At 53.2% G+C, this 27,483-nt stretch overlaps 1 protein-coding gene across 4 annotated transcripts in view; it reads left to right on the plus strand.

Moving 5' to 3' along the window:
* CUEDC1 (CUE domain containing 1) overlaps positions 1-27,483 on the plus strand; it is a 77,045-nt gene that overhangs the window by 35,045 nt on the left and 14,517 nt on the right. For all 4 annotated transcript variants that reach the window (XM_057536527.1, XM_057536530.1, XM_057536528.1 and 1 more), the window contains 2 exons: positions 21,160-21,726; positions 26,437-26,564. In XM_057536527.1, the coding sequence (XP_057392510.1) occupies positions 21,391-21,726; positions 26,437-26,564 (464 nt within the window). In that variant the 5' untranslated portion in view covers positions 21,160-21,390. The remainder of the gene's footprint in view (positions 1-21,159; positions 21,727-26,436; positions 26,565-27,483) is intronic.

Raw genomic sequence — 27,483 nt, forward strand, 5'->3', positions numbered from 1 at the left:
GTCATTACGGCCACTCAGTGCTCTCTCCCCTCTTCCAGGCCACCAGACCGCTTTGAGTGCTGTGGCTGATCTGGAAGAGCCGAGGGGGATCAATATTGGCCAAAGTTTCCAGAGACTGCCTCATGGAAAAGGGGAACCTGAGAGGCTCTTGAAAGCTGGACAGGCCTTGTTTATGAGGACAGAGGAGAGGTGCAGACGGCTGTGCTCTGTGGTCCCTGAACCAGTGGCATTGGGGGTAGAGCCCAGCAGTGTGTGTTTGACAAGCCCTGCAGGTGACCCTGATGCTCACTGAGTGTGGTGACAGCTGATGCAGAAAAAGGAAGGGGTCTGATCTTTACAGAAGAGACTGAGGAGCTGGGAAGTGACCTGGCGCGTTTTAGATGAGTTCTTCTGTTGGCAGCACAGAGAAGAGACAGGAAGGAGACAGGCTGACCAGCCAGGAGGCATCAAGGGAAGCAGGCTTGGGGTGCTGAGGATCCCAGCTGGGTTGGTGGTGGCCGTGGGAGCAGAGAGCAAAGCCAAGTGGTCCTATGACAGGAGAGCAGACAAGCCTGGTGACACATTTGATCTCGTGCCACGCTTTCAGAGCACTCTTTTCTTGAAAATGTTTAAAAATGATTTGTCCCCTATCACATTGTTATATGCTAATTGTGGAAAATACAAGAAAGAAAAAGGGGGGTACAGAATTCCACCACCATCCAGGACAACTATTGATACATTGGAGTATTTCCTTCTACTCCTTTTTCCTATGCATCTTTCCTTTATGTAGTTGAAAGCATACCATATGTATCAGTTTGCATCCTGCATCCTTTGCTTAACAAAATATCGTAAGCATTTCCTGATGTGCTTTGAGGCTGTCTCTTTTTGTTGTTGACAGGAGCGCCATAAGATGGGCAGGGTGGCACTGGTAAGGAAGCAGTAACTAAGGCTCAGGGAGAAAAGGAAACTTGTTCCATGAACTTCAGATAGTAGGGAAGTCTGAAGTTAAACAGCCTGTGTTGTTCAGCTCATAAATTACAAGGAAAAAAAGGGATGAAGGGGGAACCTGTAGATTAAAATAGACTTTAAAGACAATGTGCAAGACTTAAGTATAGTGTTCAGGCATGCACATTTGAGGGTTAAGAAATGCAAGGAAGTGATTACCATGCAAACAGTTTGTGGCACGTGGAGAGGGTTTTGGAGCACCTGGCAGAGTTTCATTTCTTGACATGAGTGGTTGAAAGGTGTTTGCCTTATGATAATTCATTAAACTTACATGTATTTTGTGCAGTTTTCTGTATCTGTTTTATTTTTTAAAAAAGGTTGAAAGGAAAAAGGAGCTTGCTCAAGGATCTGTGTGGCAGAGTCAGGACCAGAACCCCTGTTCACCGGTCCTCCCTTGGGCTTCATTTCCAACTGTTCCCACTCTTTGTGGGTTGTCTGCTCACCCACCTCCCAGCCCCTAGCTCCCAATCTGCAGCTTGCAGGAAAAACTGCAGATTTACAGCTCATTTTGGTTGACTTCCAGGGCCAAGCTGAGGCAGCCTGGGGGGAGAACAGGGATTCCCCTTTGACTCAAATGGGGAAATTCTTGAGGAGATCAGTTAAGTCAGGAGTGAAGCTGTCTCAGCCGTTTCTATCATTGTGTGCGGTGTGTGTGTTGCAGGGGCAGGAGGTGCCTTGACAATTTCTCTCTCTCTGGTTAGTTCAAAGATACAGGCTCAAGCACCCAGGCTTCTGTGTGCTTTCAGACTCCCTTTTCATTCATTTCCTTGGTCTGGCGCATTGGGTTCCTGGAAACAAATGTTTTTTTTTTCTTTAATAAGCACTATCCCTCCCATACCCCATCACCACACACCCTGCCTCAGCTGCCCTTTTCCTCTGACTCCTTCCCAGAAGCCCAAGGAGGCAATGCAAGGGCCACCATGGGGCACACCCAGGAGAGGGGACAATGGATGAGCCCTGCCGATGCTAAGCACCCCCTTCGTCCTGGCAGGGCAAGTGGGAGAGACTTTTCTGAATCAGGTCCTTGAGCCCAGGGCCCTGCTGGTTCTGAAACCAGACTTGGGCTCCTAGCTGGATTCCTGCTTCTCCCTGCCTGGGTGTCAAGTTTCACCACGGGAACCGGGCCAAAGCTTTGATCTTGGATAAGGCCAAGGACACCAGTGGGGAGTGGGCCTGGTACTCACCCTAGCTCTGCCTGCCCAGGAGAAGGGGGTCTTTGCACTTGCCTGCCCTTCCCAGAAGGTTGTGGAAGGGCTTTTCTGTTGGGGATCAATTGTCCACAGTCCTTGGTCCCCCCCAGATCATTGTAACGAAGCCCCCCAATTACGGTACACCAGGACTTCATGCTGCTGAGGAGGAGGGCTCCCCTTAGGTTCTGGAACAGCACTGTCTGATAGAACTTCCTGTGATGTTGGAAATGTTCTAATATATGTGCTGTTTTAAAATAATTAATTAATTAATTAATTTTTGGCTGCGTTGGGTCTTTGTTGCTGCGCGCGGGCTTTCTCTAGTTGTGGCGAGTGGGGGCTACTCTTCATTGCGGTGCCCAGGCTTCTCATTGCGGTGGCTTCTCTTGTTGCGGAGCATGGGGTCTAGGCGCACAGGCTTCAGTAGTTGTGGCTCGCAGGCTCAGTAGTTGTGGCGCACGGGCTTAGTAGCTCCCCGGCATGTGGGATCTTCCCGGACCAGGACTCGAACCCGTGTCCCCTGTATTGGCAGGCGGATTCTTAACCACTGCGCCACCAGGGAAGTCCCAATGTCCTTTTATAACAAAGTCCGCTGTTTAAACATTCTTATCTCGAGTGAGGCAGAGCTGTCACTGACCGTGAACGTGCCCCCACGCGTGGCTTCTCTGTGTCCTTGCACACGTGGAGGTAAGGGGTGTGAGACCTCAGGAAACCGTGCATCTGAGTCTGGATTCATCGGTCACAGGATGCAAACTCTGGTCTCCCGACCCGGCGTGCCCGTGCTCCTCTCTGCTCCTCCCCTTTAGGAAGAAAGTATCCGGTAAGGGTGGATGCCTGGTAACTGGCGGACAGGCCCTCTCCTGTGAATAAGGCCCAGGCCCCGGGGGGTGGCGGGGGGTTGGGGCGGAGCCCACGCTGGCAGTTTTGATCTTATTTCCTGTTCTGGATTGAACAGCTCAGGTAAGAGGGATTTTTGCCTTTTTCAAGAAGGTGGGGACGAGGAACAGCTTTTAATTTCTTGTTTTATATATGGGTATATTTTTTGAGCCAGGTGGGTGGTGGGGTGAAGTTGCATTAAGGTCTTCACCAGCTGAGTCGGTCCTCCCATCCCCCTCTCGCCCTCACTTGCCCACTGGCTAGCACCTGGGGGTGCTCTGTGATGTTTGTTGAATGAACGAATGAAGAAGTGGTTTCTGCCTGCCGGAGCGCCCTCCAGGACAGACCTCTGCCCATCCTCTCTCTCTCCTCCACTTCCTTTCGCCCTGCAGTGCAGGCCAGCCATCTCTCCTCTCCCGGCTCCTTCTATCCGAGGCTCTCAAGATGTACGCTGCGTGTTCTGGCACACTAACCTTTTCTAATAGCTGTTTCCTAGTGTATCATAACTCAACCATTACAAATGTCCCACAAAGTATCCCTGCACGGCCATCCCCATGGCATGTGTGACTCTGCAGACCATGTGAACATTCCTCATCAACAGGGCTGCCATTGTCCCCTGGCCCACTCCATGCAGATGGGGAAAGAGCCCCTCTGTGCAGGCAGGATTTCCTGTGCGCTGGTGGCCCTCTCTCTGCATAGCCCAAGGAGAGCCCCCTTCTGCCCAATGAGTCTCAGTCTCTTCTACAACCCAGTGCCTCATCCTGCCTGATTTGTGTCTTTATTTTCACTGTGATAAAATGAACATAACATAAAATTGACCATTTTAACTATTTTTAAGTGGCAATTCAGTGGCATTAAGTGTACATACAGTGTCGTGCAGCCACTGTCCATTTCCAGAACTTGTTCATCATCCCAAACAGGAACTCTGTGCCCATGAAACAAGCTCTCTCCATTCCCCTGTCCCCTCAGTCCCTGGGAAACTGCTGTAATTTCTGTCTCTCAGAATTTGCCTATTCTAGGTACCTCATAAAAGTGGAATCATACAGTGTCTGTCCTTTTGTGTCCGGCTTATATCACTTAGCACGTTTTCAGGGTTCATCCACGTTATAGCGTGTATCAGAATTTCATTCCTTTTTGGGGCTGAATAATATTCCATGGTTCCATATGTATAGACTACATTTTGTTCATCCATTCATCCAGTGACAGACACTTGGGTTGTTTCTACCTTTGGGCTATAGTGATAATGTTTTTTGTTTTTTTTTTTAATTTTTTTTATTTTTGGCTGTGTTGGGTCTTTGTTGCCGCGCGGGGGCTTTCTCTAGTTGCGGCGAGCGGGAGCTACCCTTCATTGCGGTGCGCGGGCTTCTCATTGCGGTGGCTTCCCTTGTTGCGGAGCACGGGCTCTAGGCACGCGGGCTTCAGTAGCTGTGGCCTGCTGGCTCAGTAGTTGTGGCTCACGGGCTCTAGAGCACAGGCTCAGTAGTTGTGGCACACGGGCTTAGTTGCTCCGTGGCATGTGGGATCTTCCTGGGCCAGGGCTCGAACCTATGTCCCCTGCATTGGCAGGTGGATTCTTTTTTTTTTTTTTTTTTTTTAAATTTTTTTTTTTTTTAATTTATTATTTATTTATTATTTTTTATTTTTGGCTGTGTTGGGTCCTCGTTTCTGTGCGAGGGCTTTCTCCAGTTGCGGCAAGTGGGGGCCACTCTTCATCGCGGTGCGCGGGCCTCTCACTATCGCGGCCTCTCTTGTTGCGGAGCAGAGGCTCCAGACGCGCAGGCTCAGTAGTTGTGGCTCACGGGCCCAGCCGCTCCGCGGCATGTGGGATCTTCCCAGACCAGGGCTCGAACCCGTGTCCCCTGCATTGGCAGGCAGACTCTCAACCACTGCGCCACCAGGGAAGCCCGGCAGGTGGATTCTTAACCACTGTGCCACCAGGGAAGTCCCTATAGTGATAATGTTGCTATGAACACTGGTGTTGAAATATCTGCATCTCTGCCTTCAGTTCTTTTGGGAATATACCTGGGAGTGGAACTACTGGATCGTATGGTAATTCTGTGTTTAACTTTTCAAGGAACCACCAAACTGTTTTCCACAGCAGCCATACATTTTATGTCGCAGTGTACCTTTAAAAATAATTCTTAATTTTTAACTACAAAAACAATGCATGTTTGTTATAAAAACTTCAAAGGATGCAGAGGTACGTGAAGTAACGATGCAACCCTCCCTTTTAGACAACTGCTACTTAGTGTTTGGTGTGTATCCACTTGGACCCCTCCCTGTACATCTCCAAATATACAAGCATACACTCAGACATTTCAGCAAAAGTAGTGCACGGGACACCTGGCCCTGCCACTTGGTTTTTTTCCATGTCATCCCATGTTGCACCTGAAGTTCTCGGCTGTGTGCCTCTCCGTTCTGTGGATGCACCTTGTGTCATGTATCGGTTCCTGGGTAGTGAGAGACAATTCTCACAAACCCTATGCACTCACAGCTTCGCACACGTTGGCTGCCAGAGCTGACCTTGGCACTGGGGAGGCCATGCGGCCCAGAACCACCTTCCCCATCAGTCTCAGCTTTTCCCAAGTTGCTCTACGCTTGGGGCAGCTAAACTAGCTGAGCTGTGTTTTGTGGAGGGCCACCCACCTGGCCTTATCGAGCTGCAGCCTGGCGCGGTACACCCTCCCCTCTGGGAATTCTGGGAATCAGCCTCCTTTGAAGTGAGGAAGTAACTTAGAGCTGGGCAGAGAGGTGAGCTGCGGCTGGGGAGAGAGAGAGTCCAGAGTCTCGCAGCATGGGGCGGGTGGGGTTTCTCTTCGGGGCTCTGAGAAGGAGCCTGTGGGACCATCAAGGCGTGCTGTGCCCTCACACACTTGGAAAGACCCAGCTTAGGCCTGGCAAGAGGCCACCTTTCAAGCCAGGGACCAGCCTATCTTTTGCCAGCACCTTTTTCTGCAGAGCCCCAGGCAGCTGGTGGGAGAGTACAAAGAGGCCTGGAAAATCCACAAACTGCATAATCAGCCCCTGCATCTTGGACGCTTGACTCTGTTTATTGCTTCCTGTCCCCGAAAGCCCTTTACAAACAGAGGGGCTTTGAGGGGGGTGAGCTGGACCTGGTGGGTGGCCTGCCCCTGCCAGACATCCCACAACTCTGGGAGCCGGCAGCTTCCCTAAACAAGTCCACTTTCCTTTCCATTTCTCTCTGCCACCCCCAAAGGGAACAGGGGGTTGTCCAAGAGTGTGAGAGGGCCCTAACTGACAAAGGACAAGGGTCTCATTTCTACCAATTTCCTTGAAGGCCTGGAGGTTAAGCTCTAATGAGGTGCAGGAGGGGAGCAGGGTAAAACCTTAGCCTCTCACTGACCCCTGTGAGGTGGGGAGGGGAGCAGGGCGTCTGTTCCCTGGGATCTAGGGACGGTCCTGTTCCAAGGGCCGTGGGACTCACTCAAAGCTGTTTTCTTGTTTGTATTACATTTTTTTTCTTTTTGGCCATGCTGCGCGACTTGCGGGATTTTAGTTCCCCAACCAGGAACTGAACCCGCGTCCTTGGCAGTGAGAGTTCAGAGTCCTAACCACTGGACCGCCAGGGAATTCCCTGTATTACATTTTTTTTAATAAATTTATTTTTTATTTATTTATTTTTGGCTGTGTTGGGTCTTCGTTGCTGTGCGCGGGCTTCTCACTGCGGTGGCTTCTCTTGTTGCGGAGCACGGGCTCTAGGCACGCAGGCTCAGTAGTTGTGGCACTCGGGCTCAGTAGCTGTGGCTTGCGGGCTCTAGAGCGCAGGCTCAGTAGTTGTGGCGCACGGGCTTAGTTGCTCCGCGGCATATGGGATCTTCCTGGACCAGGGCTCGAACCCGTGTCCCCTGCCTTGGCAGGTGGATTCTCAACCACTGCACCACCAGGGAAGCCCCTGTATTACATTTTTATAAACAGGTTTCTCCTTGTTGACTGACTTTTCTCCCTTCCCTCCCTCTCACCTTCCCGACCTTCATCCACCCTGTCCCAGAATTAACTAATTCACTTCACAGCCTTTCCCACCACTGCTGGTGGCTGAGATGTGACTCTTTCAGGGAAGAGCTACAGCCCTGAGACGTTCACCTGGACACTCACGGCTGGGGGTGCCCATGAGGGCTGCTTGCTGTGCTTTCCTTGCATCTGGGAGACATGGGCAGGGTGGGTGTGGGGGGCACATGGTTGGAAGAGGGATGCTGTGTTTTGGGAAGAGAGGCATGTAGGAAGGCAGTCGCCCAGAGCTGGGGCTGCCCCTGCTAGCCAGACGTGGGGCGAACTGTCCCTCTCCGACCTGGGGCTCCCGCTGTGGTCGGGCTGGGGTCGGAGGCCTGAGTTCCCACCCTCCCTCTGCTGCCTGTGTGCATCCTCCCTTTGCTTGGCGTCCCTGACTTAGAAGCCGCTTGACCACATAGCCCTGATTTACACCTGTTGAAAGGCCTCTCTGATTTAAAAAGCAGAGGGGATGAGTTGGCCTGTGCTCTGTGTGGACCTGCCGTATGTGAGGGTTGTGGGTCTGCTTGTACTTTTCCGCAGGGGCTGTCTAAGCAGACTTTCCACGTGGGACCTCTGTGTGTCTGAGCCTGTGCATTTGGTTGTGCAATTCTGATCCTGCCCCACCCTCCCAGCTCCTTCCTGAAAGTGAAATGCTACAGTCCTTGCTCAAGAACAAAGGCTTGAGCTCAGCCCTGCATGTTAATGATTTTCAAGTGTGGCCACTTCCTCCTGCTGGGCCTGACTCACTCAGCTGCTGCCCGCTGTGGTTGGGATGGAAACCCAACTTGAAGAGCCCAGGGACGGACAGGGGGGCCCTGCTGGGGGTGGGAGCCGGAGCCTGGCAGGGCCCTGTTGGCCCTGGGACCCCTGTGGCAGAGGAGGCGTATGGCAGGACCGGCCTGCTCAGCTCTGAGCTGGGGTGCACCCCCTTCTTTTCTATCTCCCTGCTCCTGGCCAATCCATGCCGCCGCTTCTCTCCTGCCCCAGGGTGACCCCACGTTCCCAACCCTTCTGGAGCCTCAGTTTCCCTTTGTGCCCCATGCAGAGATCAGAGGCTCCCCATTATAAGTGGGATGACAGTGCAGTGAGTGGTTGGGAACATGGGCTTTGGGGTAGAATCCTGACTTAGCCGCTTGTTATTTAATTCCTCGGTGCCTCAGTTTCCCCATCTGCAAGATAACACCTCCTGCCTCAAAGGGTTGTTGCTAGGATTCCATGGAAGTGAAGTGCCTGGCATGGTGCCAGCTGAGCCCCTGCTCTCCGGGAACAGGCCCAGCCTAGAGCCTGGCTTGTGGAACTCGCCCCCGGCACTGGAAACTGTCAAGTGCTGTGCACATGTAAAGCACAGTCATTTGAGGAAAGTCATCACGTTCAGAGTGAGAGAATGATCTATTTCAGGAGTTTTAAACGGCTGGGATCAGCAGACCTTGGCTACAATTCACAGATGTTTCCCACCGTGGAAGCTGGGTTTTCACTCCTGCCTTTCCTGTCGGTCTTTCCTCTTTGGTTATTTTGCACACGCACACGGGTTCCCCCCTTTGTGCCACGCCAAGGGAGCATGAATCCGAATTCACCCCGTGTCTGTGGGCTGTGGGTCTGAAAAGCACCACGGCTCCTCTGGCAAAGATTCATAAACCTTGAAGGATGAGTCAGTCCTGTTTGCCACCAGCAAGAAGTGCTTGAGCACTAGCTGAATACCTCGTGTTTTAACGGTGCTCATCAAGGAGCCATGGGACTAAGGGGTGTCCAGCTGCTTTGGAAAGGTCCCAGCAATTGCTGGACTGTCCCCATTGTCGCCTCATACCCCTTAAGTCTGGGTGACTTGCAACCCACTTGTAGGCTGGGGCCATTCCGGCTACAGCCTCTCTCCGACCCAGCCCTCGTGCCCATCCCACACTGGAAGGAAGGGAGTGCAGGGTCCACACATCCCCGGCTGGTGGCTTCCCTGGGAGGGACAGAGCGGCTACGAGTTTGGGCTTGTGGGGTGATTTGGCAGAGCATTTGTTTGATGACTGTTGATTAAGCCCAGGTGTGTGGGCCTAATGTTTACAGAATCCTGATTGGCTCAGGCTGGAATGAAAAAAATGGATATTCAGGGGAGTAGGGAGGTGGCATGGATAATCCAAAAGCCATTTGTTCAGGGCTTGGAGCCAGAGATAAGGTATTTTTGCCAATCTCCCTAAATCAGCCAGATAGGAATTCTTTTTAATGTGTGCCTACAGTGTACATCGGCCTGTCCAGGGACTGAACGGTCCATGAATCTCAGCTCAGACAGCTGTGGACCATCTGGGGACTCAGGGCAGACACAGAGGATGCCAAGAATGAAAGGGATCTTGAAGATAATTTAGTCCTCCTTGCCCATTTTTCAGATGGGTACCTGAAGGCTCAGGCAGCAAAATGACTTGCTCAAGGTCACTTGGCTGGTCAGTGATGGAGCTAAAGTCAGAATCTGGGGCTCCAAACTGCATCGCTCTGTAAGGTAGTGGTCCTCACACTTTACTGGACATCCAAAAGATCTGGGGAACTTGTTAACATACAGATTCCCAGGCTGTATCCCCAGAAATTCTGATTTCATAGTGGGGTGAAGAATATGTGTCCTTAGCAAACCCCTCAGAGGAGTCTGGTGAAGGTGGTCTCCACCATCCTCTGAGATACACTGCTATAATGCAAAGGGCATTTGCTTTTAGACTGATAGAAAAGCACATTTGCACTTCCCAAAGCCACGTGAGCAGGCCGGTAGCAGTGCCGGGAACAGGCAGAGATGCAAACAGCTCTGGTTAAACCTAGGCTTTAAAGCAGGTTGCAAGAAACTGGTGTTGTCAGAAGACTTGACAGCACGCTGGTTTCTTTCCTGTGAGGCCATGCAATTTGGATGTGGTGCAGCCCTGGACGACCTTTAGGTCACACATGACGACTCCTTGTCCCTATCTGTAAAATGGCTCTGATAACCGTAGAAGGTAATAATCTGCAGTCCTAGATTATCGTGAGGATTAACACAGTGCACGGGAAACACAGCCCAGCACTCAGTAAATGGCAGGTTCTCTGATTACTAATTGCTGGGGGAGGGAGGGGAGGGCAGGCCTCTGCTTAATGTCTTTATGGAGTGGATTTCTGCTGAGGATGTCATTTGAGGACAAGGGTTCCGGTTCTGTAGCTGAAGAAAGGGTACAGGTCCTTCTAGCCCTGTGGGACTGGGATGCAGCCAACCCCTTCTGCAGAGGTGTCATCATGGTTTGTACCTAGCTTGGCAGTGCCTTTCTCTGGCTCTGATCCATCCCCCACCCCAACTCATGTCCTTGCATCTCTGGGAGGTTTCAGTGATGGGGAAGGTCAGACTGAATAGGGACTCTTTCTCTCCATTTTCTAGGGATGGAGACTGAGGCCCCCTGGAGGCAAAGAAGGCTGGTTCTGGGACCGCCAGGAGCTCCTGCCCCTTCCCCTGACTGTCAGATTTGAGGGCCAGGGCTACCAGCCCCAGCGGGCCTGCAGCCCTCCTTGCACTCCCATCTGGGAGTTGGTTCTGCAGGGAACCAGGAAGCTGATGCCTTGGCCAGGGAGGGTGTGCCGCTTCCCAGTTCTGGTTCTGGCCAGATTTGCTGCAAATCAGGTCAGCCTGACCTGACCCCTCACCACTGATGCACCTGACGCTATAAAAACCATTCTGGGCACATTTGGGGAAGAGAGAGAGGGATCAGGGCCTCATCTGGCCCTGCTGTCAGCCTAGCGAAGGGAGGGGCTTAAAGGGTGGGCCGTGGGAAGGCTGAGGGTGCGGTCAGTGCACGTTAGCGTGTGTGTAGGACAGTCTGGCTGGAAGAACACAGCTTCCAAGTTGGGTGAAGAGAGGAGTGGACTGAGTGCCTGGGCTGGGCGGGAGGGTTCAGGAAAATCTAAAGGAGGGGAGCGTGGCCCCTGGCTGTGAGGGCCTGCGGCACCTGTGGCACCCGCCGCGCAGTGAAGGCTTTGAGGGAGCTGGTGTGTGTGGCACACGCAGGCGCATGAGCTGTGAGTTGCTGCGCTGGGGTGCACACCTACACGGGGACAGGGCACTGGCCCAGGACGCCCCAATCTGGGTTCAGATCCCAGCTCTGTGGCCACTGAGCTCTGACCTCAGGCAACACACACCATCTGGCAGGGAGAGCATGGGGTTTCTTCCTGAGGGCATATGTGGGCACGTGGGTACTGGAGTTGAGCAGTGTGGGTGAGGGAGGGCCACAGGTGGGGAGGGATGCCTAGCCCAGCGGTGGCAGAGGAGGGGCGCGGGGGAGGGAGCAGCCTGTGGCTGGGGAGAGTAGCGGGCCTGGTAAGTGGCTCTAAACAATCCCATCTGCTGTCTGGGCCTGGTGGAATTTCTGATGGTGTCCAGGCTGCCTGCCCGAGGGGGATGATGGCCCTCCAGCTGCAGCTGCCTCCTGCTGTTTGAAGCTGGGCCCCTCCCCAAGCCCCTGCTCCCCAGCCTGGGGCCTGCATTCCCCAGCTGCTATAGGAAGCACTTCTGAGAAGGGCACTCGGTGAGCCTGTGCTCCTGCTGCCCAGCCCGGAAGCCCCTCCCCGGGGGCAGGCCCCTGTCAAACTAGCCCAGCCCCCAGCAACAGCGGGAGCTCCACGCAGGGGTCCCAGAGCACCCCAGCCTGAGGTCCTGGAGGCCCCTGAGAAGAGCCTTCATGCTGCACACTCTCCCCGCTCAGGGCCAGATTCAAGATCATAACCCCAGGGGCTTCCCTGGTGGCGCAGTGATTAAGAATCCGCCTGCCAATGCAGGGGACACGGGTTCGAGCCCTGGTCCGGGAAGATCCACATGCCGCGGAGCAACTAAGCCCGTGAGCCACAACTACTGAGCCCACGTGCCACAACTACTGAAGCCTGCGCGCCTAGAGCCCGTGCTCCGCAACAAGAGAAGCCACCGCAATGAGAAGCCCGCGCACTGCAACAAAGAGTAGCCTCCGCTCGCTGCAACTAGAGAAAGCCCGCGAGCAGCAACGAAGACCCAACGCAGCCAAAAAAAAAAAAAAAAAAGATCATAACCCCAGGCCTGACTCCTGGGCCAGGCTCTAGACACAGGCAGTCTTACTGACAGCTGCCCCGACTGAGAGAACGTGATCCCCCTCAGGAACCTGTCTGAGGAGATACAGGTGTCCCCGTTCTACACGTGAGGAAACGCACTCAGAGATGTTCCACTCACCCAAGCAGCAGTAATCAGGATGGAAGCCGGGGTTAGCCCGGAGCTCAAGCCTACCCTTAACCGCTGCGCTCTTACTCCAGACACAGCGCTGGTAAAAACCAACTTGTGGTTTCCCCTCCACGGGGAGCTTCCTGGCTAGACCCCGCCCCACTGCGTGGCTCCGGTGGGCCCTCCACACTGTGGTCTGACCTCTGAAACAGCTGTGGCATCAGCCATCACCTTGCCCACCGGGAACCTTTGTGTACCCTGCAACCCTACCAGGAGCTAGCTGGGGCCCTGGCCCTGAGGCTGAGGCTCTGGAAGCACGTGCGAGGCAGGACTGGGGAGGGCTTGCCAGATAGTCCGGGTAGGAAGGATGGAGTTGGGATTCTAAGGATTACAAAAGTTTTAAAGCCCTGGAGGCTCTGTGCTTTTAAGATTTTTTTCTATCATCATTCAGTTTTTTTTGGTTTGGTTTGATTTGGTTTTTTAAAATCAGAGAACAGTATAAGACGGAGGTTAAGAAGAGCATGGACTCTGGGGACAGATTGTTTGGATTCACGTTTTGGCTCTGTCACTGACTGTGTGACCCTACATAAGTTATTTAAACTCTCTGAGTCTTAGTTTCCTCATCTGCAAAATGAGTATGATACTTGCTTTACTGTGGGGCTTTGATGAGATAATGCATGCCACGTGCTTAGAAAGTGTGTGGCACATAGTATGTGCTCATAGATATTTGCTATGACTATTATTAAAAAGTAATTCATGTCAATTGTAGATAATATGCATATGCAAAGAGAATATAGAAAATCACTGGCAGAGCTATCATTTTGATATTCTTTATAGGTTATCTGCTTATTTTATAATTTTTAAATTAATGAACATGAATCAAAATTTAAAAGATACAAAAGGATTTACATAGAAAAGTTTCCTTGATCTGTCTCTTATGACCTAATTCTCCCCAGTGGAAGCCTATATTATCAGTTTCTTATGAATCCTTTCAGAGCCCTTTCCCTCACCCTCTCCATATGTAGACATACACATACCATAATGCCCTATAGTATAGAGACTATACTTACTTTTCTGTGCCTTGCATTGTTCCCCTAAGCAATAGGTCTTGGACATAGAGACATACAGAGATGCCTCATTTCTGTTTACCATTGTATAGTGTTCCATTAAATATGTTATATGAATTCCATAGAAGTGGAATTCATGGAACAGTGGGTGGGTGCAAAGTGTGTGCTAGCGTGGGGTAAGGGGACAGGAGTTGGGACTTCTGTTCCCAGGACCCTCCTCTGCTCTGAGCACCCCTCCCTAATCTTGGTTCCTTGGCCTGGACTCCCTGGGCATGCTCAGATACTGAATTATGTGGTATCACTGACTGACCACCTGTCCCAGCAGCCCAGAGACATCTCCTGTTTCTGCCCAGACTTCAGGGCTCAGCACCAGACCATGCAGGCCCAGCCTGTGGAGGGGCCTTCAGCTTAACTGCCTGAAGGACATGCCCGGGGAGGGGCAGCTGGCCCCTCTTTGCCAAGGAGCTGGGCCTGGGTCAGCAAGAGCTCATGCCTGGAGCCAGCCCAGCCTCACTGCCTTGCACCTGAGCTGCCAGTGCCCCCTTCTCCCAGTTTGGGCCATTGCACTTGGTCCCAGGTACAAACACATTCCTGCCAGCCCAGAGGGGCTCCCCAAGGCTGCAGCCCCTGGGTGGCGCAGCGGGGAGCAGCTTCCCCTCTGTCAACTGAGGCCTGATCTCCTCCCAGGCGCCTGGGTTGAGTGTCTTGGCTGAGCTGGTAATGCTTGTTGATGGAGAGAGGGATTGTTGTAAAAATAGTCCCAACCAGTTCAGGTAGAGATGGAAAACAGTTGGTTGCCCAGGCAACTGACAACCTTGACGGAGTAGAGAAAAGGTATCTGTAAGGAAACTGCCATGGTTCTGTCTTTCCTTCTGGTAGGCTTTGCCTAGACTCCTTCCTCCTCCCTTCTTCCCTGGACATGAGCATCAGGCACCCCCAGCCTCTCCAGGGGCAACTCTGCCCCGTTAGGAGTCAATTCAGTTCACAGTTACTGAGTTCTTGCTGTGTGCCTGGCTCTGTGATCAGCTTCAGGAATGCAGAAAGGGAGTCAGGCCTGACGGATTAAGAGTGTCAGATCTGGAGTCAGATCACTTTGGCCGCTTAGCTGTGTGACCTTGAACAAATTCCTCGACTCCTCTGTGCCTCATTTTTCTATCTATAAAGTGGAAATAGCATTAGTAATATGTACCTCTTAGGGCTGTAGAGAGGATGAAAAGAGTTATTAACATGCATAAGGCACTTGGAATAGTGGTTGGTACATAAAGAAGCAGGCGATAAGTGTTATGTTAGCATTATTGCTATTATTACCATCATTCTACCAAGATGAGCCGAACAAATGACATGTTACTCATGCCTGAGGAGCTTCATCTTGGCTCTTTTCAACTGGAAGGCAGAGTTGACTTCTCAGCCCGTTTACAGCAGCCAAGCCCAATGTCTGGGCCTCAGGAACAAAGATGAACAATGGTGTCCTTAGAACTGAAGCTCTGGGGCCAGTCCTTTCATAGGGTAGGGACCTTATTAATTTCCTTTGAAACTTCTTGCCCTAATCCACACCCAACAGCCCCCATCAGCTATAGACCTGCCCACAGAAGTTGAAGCAAGAGAGAGAAAAATTAGGAAAGAAAATATCATTTTTCGGTTTTTTTCTTCTATAGATTTTTAAAAGATATTACTGGGGTAGGTGGATTTCTTTTCTGCCCCAGCCTTAGATTGGACTAATTGATGGGGGATGGCCCAGAGAGGTAAGTGGCTAACCCAAGGTCACACAGCCGGGCATGGCAGAACTGAGCCTGCCTCTCCCTCTCTTCCTCCTCCTCTTCTCTTAGGTCCAATAAGGCCTCCTTTTCCCAATGGCCGTGCCCGAGGGTCCTCTCTGCCCTTCCTGACTCCCCCCCCCCCCCCCCCCCGGGAGTGGGCACAGGTGCGGCCGCCCAGCAGCTCCCGGTGCCTCGGGCATGAGGCCGGCTTTGTTGCGGCCCCAGCAGCTGTGGCCGTTCGAGTTTCCATTAAGCCGTTTCCGCGCCTTGGTCTGGAGCAGGAGGCTCGGCATTTAAAGGTCACCCAGCTTTTGAAGCTGCAGTGACATTAATAGCTTGGGAAGAAAACAAGACTGTGCGGGGACCGGAGGACAAGGCGCCTCTGTCAGGGCTGCCCCCCGCCCCCCCTCCCCCGCTGGGTGCTCACGCACATACACACACACTTACACACTCGGACACACACACACACACAAACCCTGACAGCCTCTCTCTGTCTCTTGTCCCGCCCTCCTTTCTCCCCTTTTGGGGCCTCTCCAGCTCAGAAGCCAAGAAGCTCAGGCAGACTTCCCTGTGCCCTGCCCCCATCACGTCTGAGGTGACAATTGGACGAGGATGCAGCTGCCCCAGGCCCAGCAGCCTCTCCATTAACACTGCCATTACCCACTTGAGGTTTCCCCAGGACTTAACCATGGTTACACAAGCATCCCAGGGGTCATATGACCTCATTCTGGCCCTGCTGGCTTTTGCAGCCTGGATTCCTAATGAGACAAAATAAGCCTGGGCCTGGTCTTCTCATACGGGAAATGAAAGGGCTGGCAAGCAGGGTGTATCTTGCTTGCCAGTTCTAATCACTTGGTAGTGGCTTGCCCAGAGCGCTGGGTTGAAAAGGCTTCTGAGGCTGTGTGGGTTCCATAGGACAATACCTAGATGGATTAGTGATGCCTGCCAAGGACACAGGATATAAATTAGTGGCGTGTGTGCCTTGTATTTCGCACCTTGGGAATAAATTATTTTGAAACTCTTCCAGTCTTGGATTCTAAGATCCCTGGAGTGGCTGGGTGGCTCCTCTTCCTTTTAGTCAGCCCGAGAGTGGGGGTGGGGCTGATTTTTGAGTTCTTGGAGAGAAGCTGATCTGTATGCCCTTTCCTGGGAGCAGCTGTGGCCTGAGCCCTGGGACACCACCTAGTGGCCTGGAATGGTAGTGCCATTGGGCTGGGCCCAGATCTTATGCAAGAAGGGACAGCGAGTCCCTCTGCAGGCTGTGATCACAGCAATTACAGATAGATCACAAGACCCGGTCTGTCCCTGTCCCTGGGAGTTTTCAGAGGAGGGAGCCTGGGGTGTGCAGGGACAGAGCTGGCCTCGGGTAGTCACTCCACAAGAATGGGGATGGGGGGGCGGCGTGCAGAAAAGTGCTGGCAATTGGGACCTCTGGCCTCCCAGCCCCATACCTCCTCCTGAGGCCTCCTCTTCTAATCCCCACCTTTTGGGGTTGAGTCTTGGTCCTCCTGCGAGGCAGCAGAGTATCAATTCAGGTGTTGGAGGGGGTCGACCTCCTGCCCGCTGGAGCTGTCGCTGGCTTGGAAAGAAGACCAGCAGACCAGCCTTGTGTGCCAGGGAGGAGGCCCTCAGGCCAGGTGGCATAGGGCTCAGGCACCTTAACCGTGTCACTGAGCAGCCTTGGCCTTGGTCGCTTCGTCTGTGAAGCGGGGTAATAATGCACACCCTGTATAAATGATAGGTTTGTTGTGAGGACTAAATGAGAATGCAGAGAAGACAGGGCTTCACAGGGAAATGAAGAAAGCACCCCATCCCCACCATTGATATGAGCCGGAGAAGGAAGAGAGGGGAAGGGAACCCACAGTTGCTGCACCTCAACTTCTTTCCTTCCCTTCCTTACTTATCCGCCTGATAAGTTACGTTTGTGCTGCTGTTGGACACCCATGTGGAGGCAGCAGGTCGGCTGTGCAAATGTGGAGTTGAAGGGCGTGTTCCCGGCAGACCTCAGGGTGAGAGACATGTGGGAGCCAATATTCGGCGTGTAGACAGTATTAAAGCTGTGGGACTGGATAAGATCACTCAAGGTTTGAGTATAGCTCAGGAAAAGGGCCAAGACCTGGGCCGGAGACCGCACCAACCTGTCTCGTTGGGTGCTTCCTATGCTGAGGCACCCGTATAAATTCTATCACAACACCCCTTCCACGTAGGTATGATCCCAACTTTGACAGACGAGGAAGCTGAGGTTCAGAGAAATGAAGTAATTTCTCCAAGTCACACAGCCTTACCAGGCCCAGGCAGAATGGGAATCCATTCTGGCTCCTGGGCTCTCACATCCCCCATGTGGGCCCTACCTGGCCCTGCAGGAGACTGGCTGGGATGACCTTGGGCAAAGTCGGGAGAATGACTCTCCAACTCTCGGGCAGCTGGCCCACCTCCCTGGGCCAGGCCGGGAGTGACTCAGGCCTTGGCTGTCTACGCACGCTTGGAGGGAAGCTTGGCTGTCTGCCGCCCCTGCCAGGCCTGGATTCCTTTCTGGGGAGGCGGAAGGCCTGGCTCCCTGGGACCTGGGGGAGGACAGGTGTGGGGTTTCTGCTTCCCAATCCCCAGGTTGCTCACTACCTGTGAGTTCAGGAGAGCCTCTGAGTCTGCTTCCAAGATGTCTAATGGGCTCAGCAGGTTAGATTCACTTCCTTTTTCAGAAGTCAGGGGTTATCTCCCTCTGTTTCCCCGCCAGTGCCCAGCAGCCAGGGTTCAGAGAGGCAGCGGAGTGATTTCCCCAAGGTCACAGAGCCAGTTCTGGGGCAGAGCCAACAGACCCCCTCCCTGCCCTCCCTCCCCCAGTGCTGTCTGGGTCACATTTCCTCTGCTGGAATGTCAGCCAGGCTGTGCCGTCTCCTGAGCCTTTCTGAGGTTCCTCGGCTCCTAGCCCTGCAAACCTGACTTGGCATTTTTGGCTCTTAGGAAATGGGTTCCTAATTCTGGCTTCTCTACACACTGGCTGTGTGACTTTGTACAAGTTACCTAACTTCTCTGAACTGGTTTCCACAGCTATAAAGTGGGGACAATAACATCTATCTCTGGAGTTGTAAAAAAAGATTAAATGTGAAAGCGCCTGGCACAAGCTCGTACACCTAAGCTGCCTGCTTCATTTTTTCATGTGTTTTAAATTTTTTTTCACTTGAGCTGTGCCGGTTATAGAAGGCAGCCTGGCACGGATGACTGTGACCCTGAGGACAGTCCTTCTCCCTGCTCCCAGCCACGCTGGCCAAACCTCAGCCCTGGCCTCAGCCTCTGCACTTGAGCTCAGCGAGGGCTGGGGAGAGGGTCCTCTGAGAAGTGGGGGCCCTCACAGCGGCCCCTCCTGGTGTTAATTGTAGGCAGCCTGGCTTTGGGAGTCCGTGGGTCCTTGCAGAGTCCTATGAAAATGGCATTTCTCTACACTGAATCCTGTTTCCCATTACCGTTTCTGAGCCACTTTCTCCTCATCCACAGAAACGCTCCCTGACGGAAAAGTCAAGGCTTTACTGCTCCTGCTCTGTGTCCTGGGTATCTCCTCTGGTCCTGGGTCTCGTCTCTTCATCTGTAATGTGGAGCAGGCTGTAGAGTTGTCGGCCGTTTTCATGTCGCGGCAGACACACAACGTGCTCTTTTTCAAGGCTTTGCACCTGGGGTAAATGGAAGCAGCTGCTGCGGCCCAGCCTCCCCTGGGGCCGTGAGGATCAGTATCTCCTTCCCGAGGGCTGACAGAATTTCGGGGGTTGATGCTGGGGAAGGATTGCCTAGAATCCCCCGCCCCATCCACTCCAGGAGCAGCTTGGCTGGCATACCAACTGCTCCTGGCTCTCTGCCGGCCTTGTGGGGCAGTGGGAACAACAGTCATGCAGCTAACCACGTTCCAGGCACTGTGCTGAGGATTATCCTGTTTAATTCTCATGGAAGCCCCATTCATATAGGTGAGGGATTGGGCACAGAGAGGACAGGGGACGGGTACCAGGTCCCACAGCTGGAGCGGCAGAGCGGGAGTTGCAGCCTGGGGCTGAATCAGGGCACTTACTTAAATGGTAGGAGGGCAAGAAGGTTTCTTGGGGGCTTCCCGACACTCAGGCCCGGGGCCCGAGGGACCTGTAAAGAGGGCTGTTAATGGGGAAACCGTGGACCCCATCATCTTCCATCTTCCTCTGTCAGGGGTGGATCAGGTCCTGGCCTCTTTCTCCAAGGGGCTGCCCTTGGCAAAGTGAGGGCCAGGTCCCTCAATCTCTCTTACGAAACTACTCGAGGGGGAGGGCGAAGGTGGTGAAGGTGGCCGACTCCAGAGGCGTTAGCACAAGGCACTAACCCCCATGTGTGACGACACCAGGACAGCAGATTGCAGCCCAGGGCCCGGCTTCTGGGGCCTCCTGGCCCTGAGGTCCTTGTTAGAAGCCTCAGGGCAAGTTTCCAGAACGCAGGACAAAGGCAGACACCAGGGTGGAGCCCCACTTTGGAGGGTGTTTTGGCAGCATCCTCTGACCTTACAGTGTGTCAGGGCGGGTGGAAGGTGTGGGTGAGGGGAGTTGGGGTGTCTAAAGCCAGCTGTGGGAGGCCACGTCACACTTGACTCCCCTCCCGTGTTCATCTTCATAACACATTTCTTGGACTGATCATTTGAGGTCACTCCTCTGTGCTTCCTTGTGCACTGGCTTTGGCCTCTCTGAGCTGTGACTCGCTCATCTGGGACGCGTTGGGGTGGAGGAGGTTGGATAATAAATCATACTTCACCCAGTCATCAGAATACTACTCAGGCATTAAAGACCACAAAGGAGATCTCTATGTTCTGACATGAGAAGATGGCTCCAATCAATAAGTGGAAAAAAGGAAGTTGCATAGTAGAATTTATGGTCTGATCACATTTCAGTAAAATGAATTCATACATATGGTAGTATGTGCATAGATAAATGTATCTGCATGTAGATATTCCAGTGTTAAGAGGTTTTCTCTGGGGGTGGGAGGGGATTATAGTTTTGTAACATCAGTGTCCGGAGGCTGCATGGGGCCCATGTGCTTCTAGTTTCCTGCCCTTGAACACAGCCCGCCTCCCTGGGACTAGGCAGACACCCACCCAGCAAGCCTCAGAGCATGAGCCCCGGACAATTTCCACATCCCTCGAAGGAGGTGGAGGTTTGAAGGAGATAAGAATCTCAGCATGGTGACACTGGAAGGCACTGGGGGACAGTATGAAGCCCCATTTTTACCTGTGAGGGGACTAACCTTTAGGGACAGAAGGAATCAGTGGTAGTGATGTGTCTTCTGGCCTCAGGGTGAGGGAGGGCGCTTCCACTGCACCTTCCACACCCTCTGGTCTGATCTTCCTTTCATCATCAGTTAACTGTGGAGATCATGGCAAGGAAGATCATCATGCTGATTTGCTCACACCAGCTTTTCTCTATCATCTGTTAAGATGATGACCCCGAGTACTAGAAAAGGACTTAAGAATATCCTTTGCTGGAACAGTCCCTTAAAAATAAAGCTGCCGCTTTTCTACAATTAGCAAAATTACCGTACATCCTGGGATAAGCATGAGAAAGTCCGAACTTGATGTTTTTAGACACATTCAACTCTCAGTTACCTGCATTAGCAGAAGTGCTACCTTGGAAGTGATTTACTGGCCTGGTTCTGAGTGGGCTGCACCGTGTTCTGTTGCAGATTTACTGGAGCTCTGCACAAGTGGATGCCATGATGGTGGGGCCCTGAGGTGAGGGAGCTAAGGAAAGCAGAGACTGGATGGGGCTGGAGACCAGAGGGGGAGGACATTGCCTATACAGAGCCCCTCCTGCCCCAGTCAAGTCTCTAGGAGTCCTTGGCAGTGTGTGTAGTGGTTGAGACCAGTGGCTCAGGGGCCATAGTGCTGGGTTCAAATCCCCGCCTCGTCCACTTTCTCAGGTCTGTGCCTCTGCATAAGGGGGATAATAGCACCTGCCTCATAGTGGTGTCAGGATGTAAGCCCTTACTAACTGGTAAAGAGCTGTGACCGCAGCTGGAGAGAAAGCAGAAAGAAGCTGTTCCCCCGTGGGCTTGGCGGGGGTCGCCCGAGTTCGTTGCATTCTGCCCCTGACTCTTGTCTCCCTCGGTTTCAGGTGGGATGGTCCGTGGAGCCGGACCCAGGATGCTCCCGGGGTGTGGATGACCAGCCGCCCAACCCCGCACGGCCCAGGCCCGGATGCCGCGCCCTTGTCTCCTGACCCGGGGACCCCGCCCGTCGCGGGACTGAGCTTCCCGAAGCCGCCGAGCGAGCGGCGACGGCACAGGGACCCGGGGGAAGGGGCTCGGCGCCGGCGGGAAACATTTTCCCCCAGCGGCTCGGCAAGATGACCAGCCTGTTCCGCCGGAGCAGCGGCGGCGGCGGCGGCGGCGGGGGCGGCTCGGCGGCGGCGCGCGGGGCTGGGGGCAGCGCGGCCGCCTCGCAGGAGCTCAACAACAGCCGGCCCGCCCGCCAGGTGCGCCGCCTCGAGTTCAACCAGGCCATGGACGACTTCAAGACCATGTTCCCCAACATGGATTACGACATCATCGAGTGCGTGCTGCGTGCCAACAGCGGCGCCGTGGACGCCACCATCGACCAGCTGCTGCAGATGAACCTGGAGGCGGGTGGCGGCAGCGTCTACGAGGACAGCTCGGACTCGGAGGACAGCATCCCCCCGGAGGTAGGGGCACGGCCCCGATGATTCCCAGGAGCTCCAACAACTGTTTGAACCTCTTAGAGGACTTGGGTTATACTCCTGTCTGGGTTCTACCTAGCAAGCAGCCTTATTTCTCCCAGGGAAACGTACCCAAGTCAGCCCGTGGCCTTAATTTATGGGCAAAAATCATGCGGTCACTAAACAACACTGAGCACTACGCTGGGGCTGTGCCAGGCACGGTACTAGACCCTGGATCAGGGGTCATCAGAATGAAGGAGCCTGTTCACAATGTAGACACCTGGCCCCCACCGCAACGTCCCGAACCCCACTTCCAGGCTGGAGCTCTCTGGTCTGTATTTTCTGAACCTCCAGGTACCCGCTAAGGCCAAGTCAGAGTTTCTGCCCTCACAGAGTTCACAGTCCAGTGAGGACTAGGGGCAGGTGTCAGGCAATGGCAGCCCGGAGGGGTGAGCGCTAGGATGGGAGAGATGAAAGCAGCAGAGAGGAAGGGATGGCTTCCCAGAGGAAGAGTGAAGAGTGAGGGAAAGGTGTGTGGGCAGAGGGAACAGCTTGTGCAAAGGCTCAGGGGTGAAATAGAGCAGGAGTCGTTAGGGAAATGGCAGCAGGACCTTCTGTCAGAATCCTAGAGTGAGCAGAGACCAGGAGGCCTTGCGGCTGAGAAAGAGTGTGGTGTGTTCTGGAGTGCAGGGACCCGTGCAAGAGAGCTTGCGAGTTCAGTTCCTCTGACCGAGGCGCGAGCGATACCCAAGCAGTTCCCTCCTCTCTCCAGGAAGGTGGCTGAGGGCGAAGGGACCACCCCACTGCATCAAGGCCCACTTGCTGGGTGTGGCCAGGCCTCCTCGGCCCCTCCAAGAGCTCAGTAGATGTCTGAGCCCCCAGTCTCAGCAGGACCTGCAGTGCTGGGTGCAGAAGGGGCACTCAGAGTCTTTCAACGAGAGGGTCACTGCCCACAGGGGCATCTGGGACATGCAGCCACGGACAGGACGGAAGGACCCAGCAGATGGGATTCAGCTCTGTTCTTCACTGAGTCCCAGCCTGGGCCAGGCACCATCCTACATGCTTTAGGTGTATCATCTCTTCGAATCTTCATAAACTTTGTGAGGTGGTGTTATTATTACCCCCGTTTACAGTGGGAAACCTAGACCCAGATGTGGTCTCAGAGTCCTTCTCAACACAGCCCTGCAGGTGGCCATTCTCCGTTAATCAGAGTCATCCTGCAGGGCAAAGCCCGCTTGCTCTTCCTCCTATAGGGCTGCTGCCTGGGAGTTCTCCCTCCGGATGGAGAAGCTCTGTGGGCAATGGCATCTGGCTCATCCCTGTGTCACGGGCAGCACCCAGGACAGTCACTGCACATAGCAGGCACTCGGGGAGTATTTGTTGAATGAATGAATGTTGCTGCTGTCTGTGCACGGCTTTCTTTAGTCTCTTTCCCTGGGAGAGCACTCCTTGGCTCTGCCTGGATTAGCCAGCGGAGGGAGTTTTGGAAAAACCAGATCTTCTTTGTGAAAGGGAGGTGTGTGTATGTGTGCGCAGATACATCCTTTAAGCGTGAGCTGGAAGGAAAGTTCTCTGCAAACGCTGACCCCTTCCACAGTCTCATTTGTTCTGACCGTCTGGCAGGTAGGATCATATTTCCTTCTCTGTTCGTGGCACCCACAGCCCTGTGACCCTCCGCAAAGCTTGCCTGATGCCCTAGATGGGCCTGCACTGTGTGTGCTTCTGTTTTCCCAAGAATCTTGCTTTCCAGATTGAGCCCCTTCTCAGCACCCCTCCTTGGCTGTTTCCCCAACCCCCCATCTTTGGAGCTCTGCGTGGGCCCATCGGCGGGCGGTTCCTGAGCCCGCGGAAAGTGCTGCGGAAAATTTATGAGCAGCAGCTGGGCTGACGATAACTGCTGACTGGAAAAAGCCCCCTCTCCGGGGGCTGATGGATAGTGGGCTGGCCCGAGGGGTATCCTTGCCACAGAGAAATATCTCCTGTCAGATAAATGGCCCAGACCTTGGCCCCCAGAGCACCTGGCAGGCATCCATCACCCACATGGAGTTAAGCCAGGAAGCCACAGAACCAAAAACTTCAGCACCTTTAGAGCCAGAAGAACAGCCTCACTGTGGCTGGTGGGGGAGGGGGCGGGGCGGGGCGGGGAGACCAGAAACATGGCTGAGGTTACTTCTCCCTGGAGACTGGGGATCAGCCTTTCCGGAGCGTGCCTGGCCTGCTGTCTGCCTCCTTGGTGTTTCCTCATTCTGCTCCAGGAGCCTCTGATGAGCGTCTGGCTCCTGTAGCCCCAGGAGGCCGCGCTGAGGACCAGGAGCGGCTGAGAGGGGAGGAAAGCCCCCCTGCGTGGCTGTGGAGGCCCGATCTCTCTGAGCCCGAGGGGCGGCCGCTATGGGCCCCAGTCAGAGGAGTCCCAAGCGGCTTGCTTCTGGGAGCAATTCCTCCTGAGCCTTCCCCTCCTCGCCCGTCTCGCGCAGACCGGCTTCGGGGTGGGGGACGGTCCAGGCCAGCCACTGAGGGGGAGGGGCTCGGCCTACAGGCCCCAGCGTGGAACCCTGTCCCTTAGAGCGGTTGTGTGCCGGGCACCGGAGGTTGTGCAGGTGTGTGCCAGGGAGCAGGGCTGGAGTTGACAGTGTTCTCTCTCTCTCTCTCTTTTTCTTGTGGAAATTTGGGGTAAGGAGAGCAGTGGCCCAAGAAGCAGCTGCATTCTTCTTTTTCTGCAAAAGCATCTGTTTAAGTACTTTCTGCCTCAAAGGAAAGAACGTTAGTGCATTCCAGAGCAGGAGGCCTCCTTGGGTCAGGCTGGCTGTGTGTGTACAAAGCATGGCAGTGTGTGTGTGCTGGTGGTATAGTGGAGAGCACAGCTGCCTTCCAAAGCACGGCAGTGTGTGTGTGTGTGTGTGTGTGTGTGCACGCACTCACTCACCCACCTGCCCACCCGCTGTGTGGTGTCCCTTTGAGACTGGGTGCCTGGGCATGGCTGGGCTCGGGCAGAGATGTGCAGAGGCATCTTAGCAGTGATTTCTGCAAATTCACTTGGGGTTCAATTTGTGGGCCAGTTGACAGCCTCTGAGCCCTTCCCACGTTCTTTGGTCTTGGAGGAGACGGGCACAGAGCTGGAGAGGAGGGCGCGGGGGTGGGGTTGTGTGGCCTGGGCTCTCCAGGTTGATGGCTTCCTCCTGCTCCAGACGCCTTTGCAGAAGGGTTCAGGTCAGTCCATATGGCAGGAAGCCTGGCCTTTGCCCAGCCTTGGCCTCTCCTGCCCCATTTTCTGGCTCCTGGATGAGGAGAGGAGGCCAAGAAAGAGCCTGGGCTCTCCCTTTGCTACTGTCTGCCCTGAGAATCCAACCTGGGTGTGCAGGCGTTGTGTCTGAAGGAGGCATTCTTGCTGTAGAGACCACATCTAAGTTAAAGACTCAGTTCTAGAAACAGTGTGTGGCTCTTGCCATGTTAATCAGTCAGCCTGGGCCTCAGTTTCCTCATCTGTAAAATGGGGGTAATGATCCATAGCCTACTTTGCCAAGTTGTTTGAGCTTAAGGTGAGATAATCGATGTGGAAGTACTTTGAGAGAGGGTAGGAATGATGTTAAAGTTATTTATCAAAAGTAACACAGGGACAGAAGAGTCCATGAGTCACAAATACGCAGCTCGGTGAAGTTTCATCAGCACCTGGATCAAGAAACATCAACACACAGATGGAGGTGTGCTTTATATTTCTTAAAGAATTATGTACCCTAAAGGAATTTGTAGGGACAGATGAGTTTTACTTAAGAGTTCACAGATGTTTTTGCTTCCTCTACATCACTTTGTATGTGATTGTTTTTTTGATTTCTATTAAAGGTTTAATTTTGGTCATAGTCTTGACAGATGATATAAAATCATCTAGATAAATATTATTATATTTAATATACTATGTAAGTTATTTTGCTAGCTGAGTCCAGGAAGAGACAGTAATGGTAGAACTCTAGTTTTCAAATAAGTATAGAAAATCAAAAATGGAAATTGAATCATGTTTCAGTTCTGGCAATAAATTCAAATTTTGTACAAATCAAAAAAAAAAAAAAAAAAAGAGAAGAAACATCAACAGAGCCTGGAATCCCCGTTGTGCCCCTTCTTAGCCTTCCCCACCTCCAGAGGTCACACTGCTCCAACTGCAATCCCAGTGAATTTGTTTTGCCTGTTTTTTCCCCCCAAATATTTCTTTCTTTCTTTCTTTATTTGGTTGCGCCGGGTCTTAGTCACGACAGGTGGGCTCCTTAGTTGCGACTCGCCGGCTCCTTAGTTGAGACACTTGGGCTCCTTAGTTGTTGCCTGCGAGCTCTTAGTTGCGGCATGCATGTGGGATCTAGCTCGAACCCAGGCCCCCTGCATTGGGAGCGTGGAGTCCTGACCCCTGTGCCACCAGGGAAGTCCCATGTTTTGCCTGGTTTTGAACCTTACTTGGATGGCTAATGCTGCATGGAGCGTTCCTCTGGGGAGAAGTGCTTTCACGTCTGCTGTGTATGTTGGAATCGTGGGCTCAGGAGTAGCCCATGTGCTGAGCGTTAGTACAGGAAACCAAATGGTTTTGCAGAGTGCTGGTTATATCACTTTACACTCCCACCAGCAGCAGCAGAGTTCCCTTACTACACATCCTCGCCCACACTTGATTTTGTCTAAATGTTATTTAAATTCAAGGAAGGATTGTTAATATTTCTTTCTTTGTCGTCTCTGATACAGATTTTGGAAAGGACCTTGGAACCTGATAGCTCTGATGAGGAGCCCCCGCCTGTGTACTCCCCTCCAGCCTACCACATGCACATGTTCGACAGGCCTTACCCTCTGGCCCCCCCCACTCCACCTCCCCGGTAAGAATCCGTCTCCTCTCAGAACGCAAGGCAATGGGGAAAGGGGATCAGGGGTTGGGATTGAGTACAAACACAGTGGGAAACTTGACTGGACCCTTCAGTATACTATTCCACCAAGAACAGGCTTCTACTGCAGCAAGAGGCATTTTAGCTAGATACCAAAGAGAACTTTCAAAGTGTAAGGATTGCAAGAACAGACATCCACTAAATTCCTGCTCCAGACTAGGTGCTATGCTGAACACCGGACAGGACATAGAGATAAACGACGCTCAGCCTTTGCTTTCTGGAAGTTTATAGTCAAGGGAGATGCAGAGTGGGGATGACAAGCACGTGGAATGTGTACTGACACTTCCCCTCCTGAGCCCATGGCAAACATTACTAATTGGTCACTGTGCTCTTTCCTGCGAAGTTGAGACAGAACCCCAGAATCCTCCTCAAAACAGCACTCCCAGACAGTCATCAGTAATTGATGGAATGGATTTCTATTTGCTATCCCTGTTCTAGGGATGTTGTGGGGATTTTTAAGCAATGGGAGCAAGTAAGTCTCTTTTTCTGGGGTAATTTGATAATTGGAAGCAGAAGAGTTAGGTCCCTGGAGACTTCGTCCAGATCAGGGACTCTGTAATTTGGAAGTTTAAAATGAAGCTGGTTGCCAGCTGGGTCCCTGGGTCTCTGAAGTGCTTGTTTTTCTGGGCTCTGTGTTTGAGGAGGGCCGTTGCAGCGCAGGTGCCTCTTTTTCCTGGAGCTGCTGGTCCTGAGAATAACTCAGGCCTGGGGTGGGGAGGGGTGGGGGGACAGGATAGGACGGGGAACTTGTTCCAGTGGATCTTCCCTTCTGGGGATCTTGGGAGCCCCAGACAGTGGTGGTGGAGAACTCTGTGATCATACAGGTATAGATGATAATAACACCTACCATTTA

The sequence above is a fragment of the Balaenoptera acutorostrata genome, chromosome 20 (genome assembly GCF_949987535.1).
Source record: "Balaenoptera acutorostrata chromosome 20, mBalAcu1.1, whole genome shotgun sequence".
NCBI classification, from domain to species: Eukaryota; Metazoa; Chordata; class Mammalia; order Artiodactyla; family Balaenopteridae; genus Balaenoptera; species Balaenoptera acutorostrata.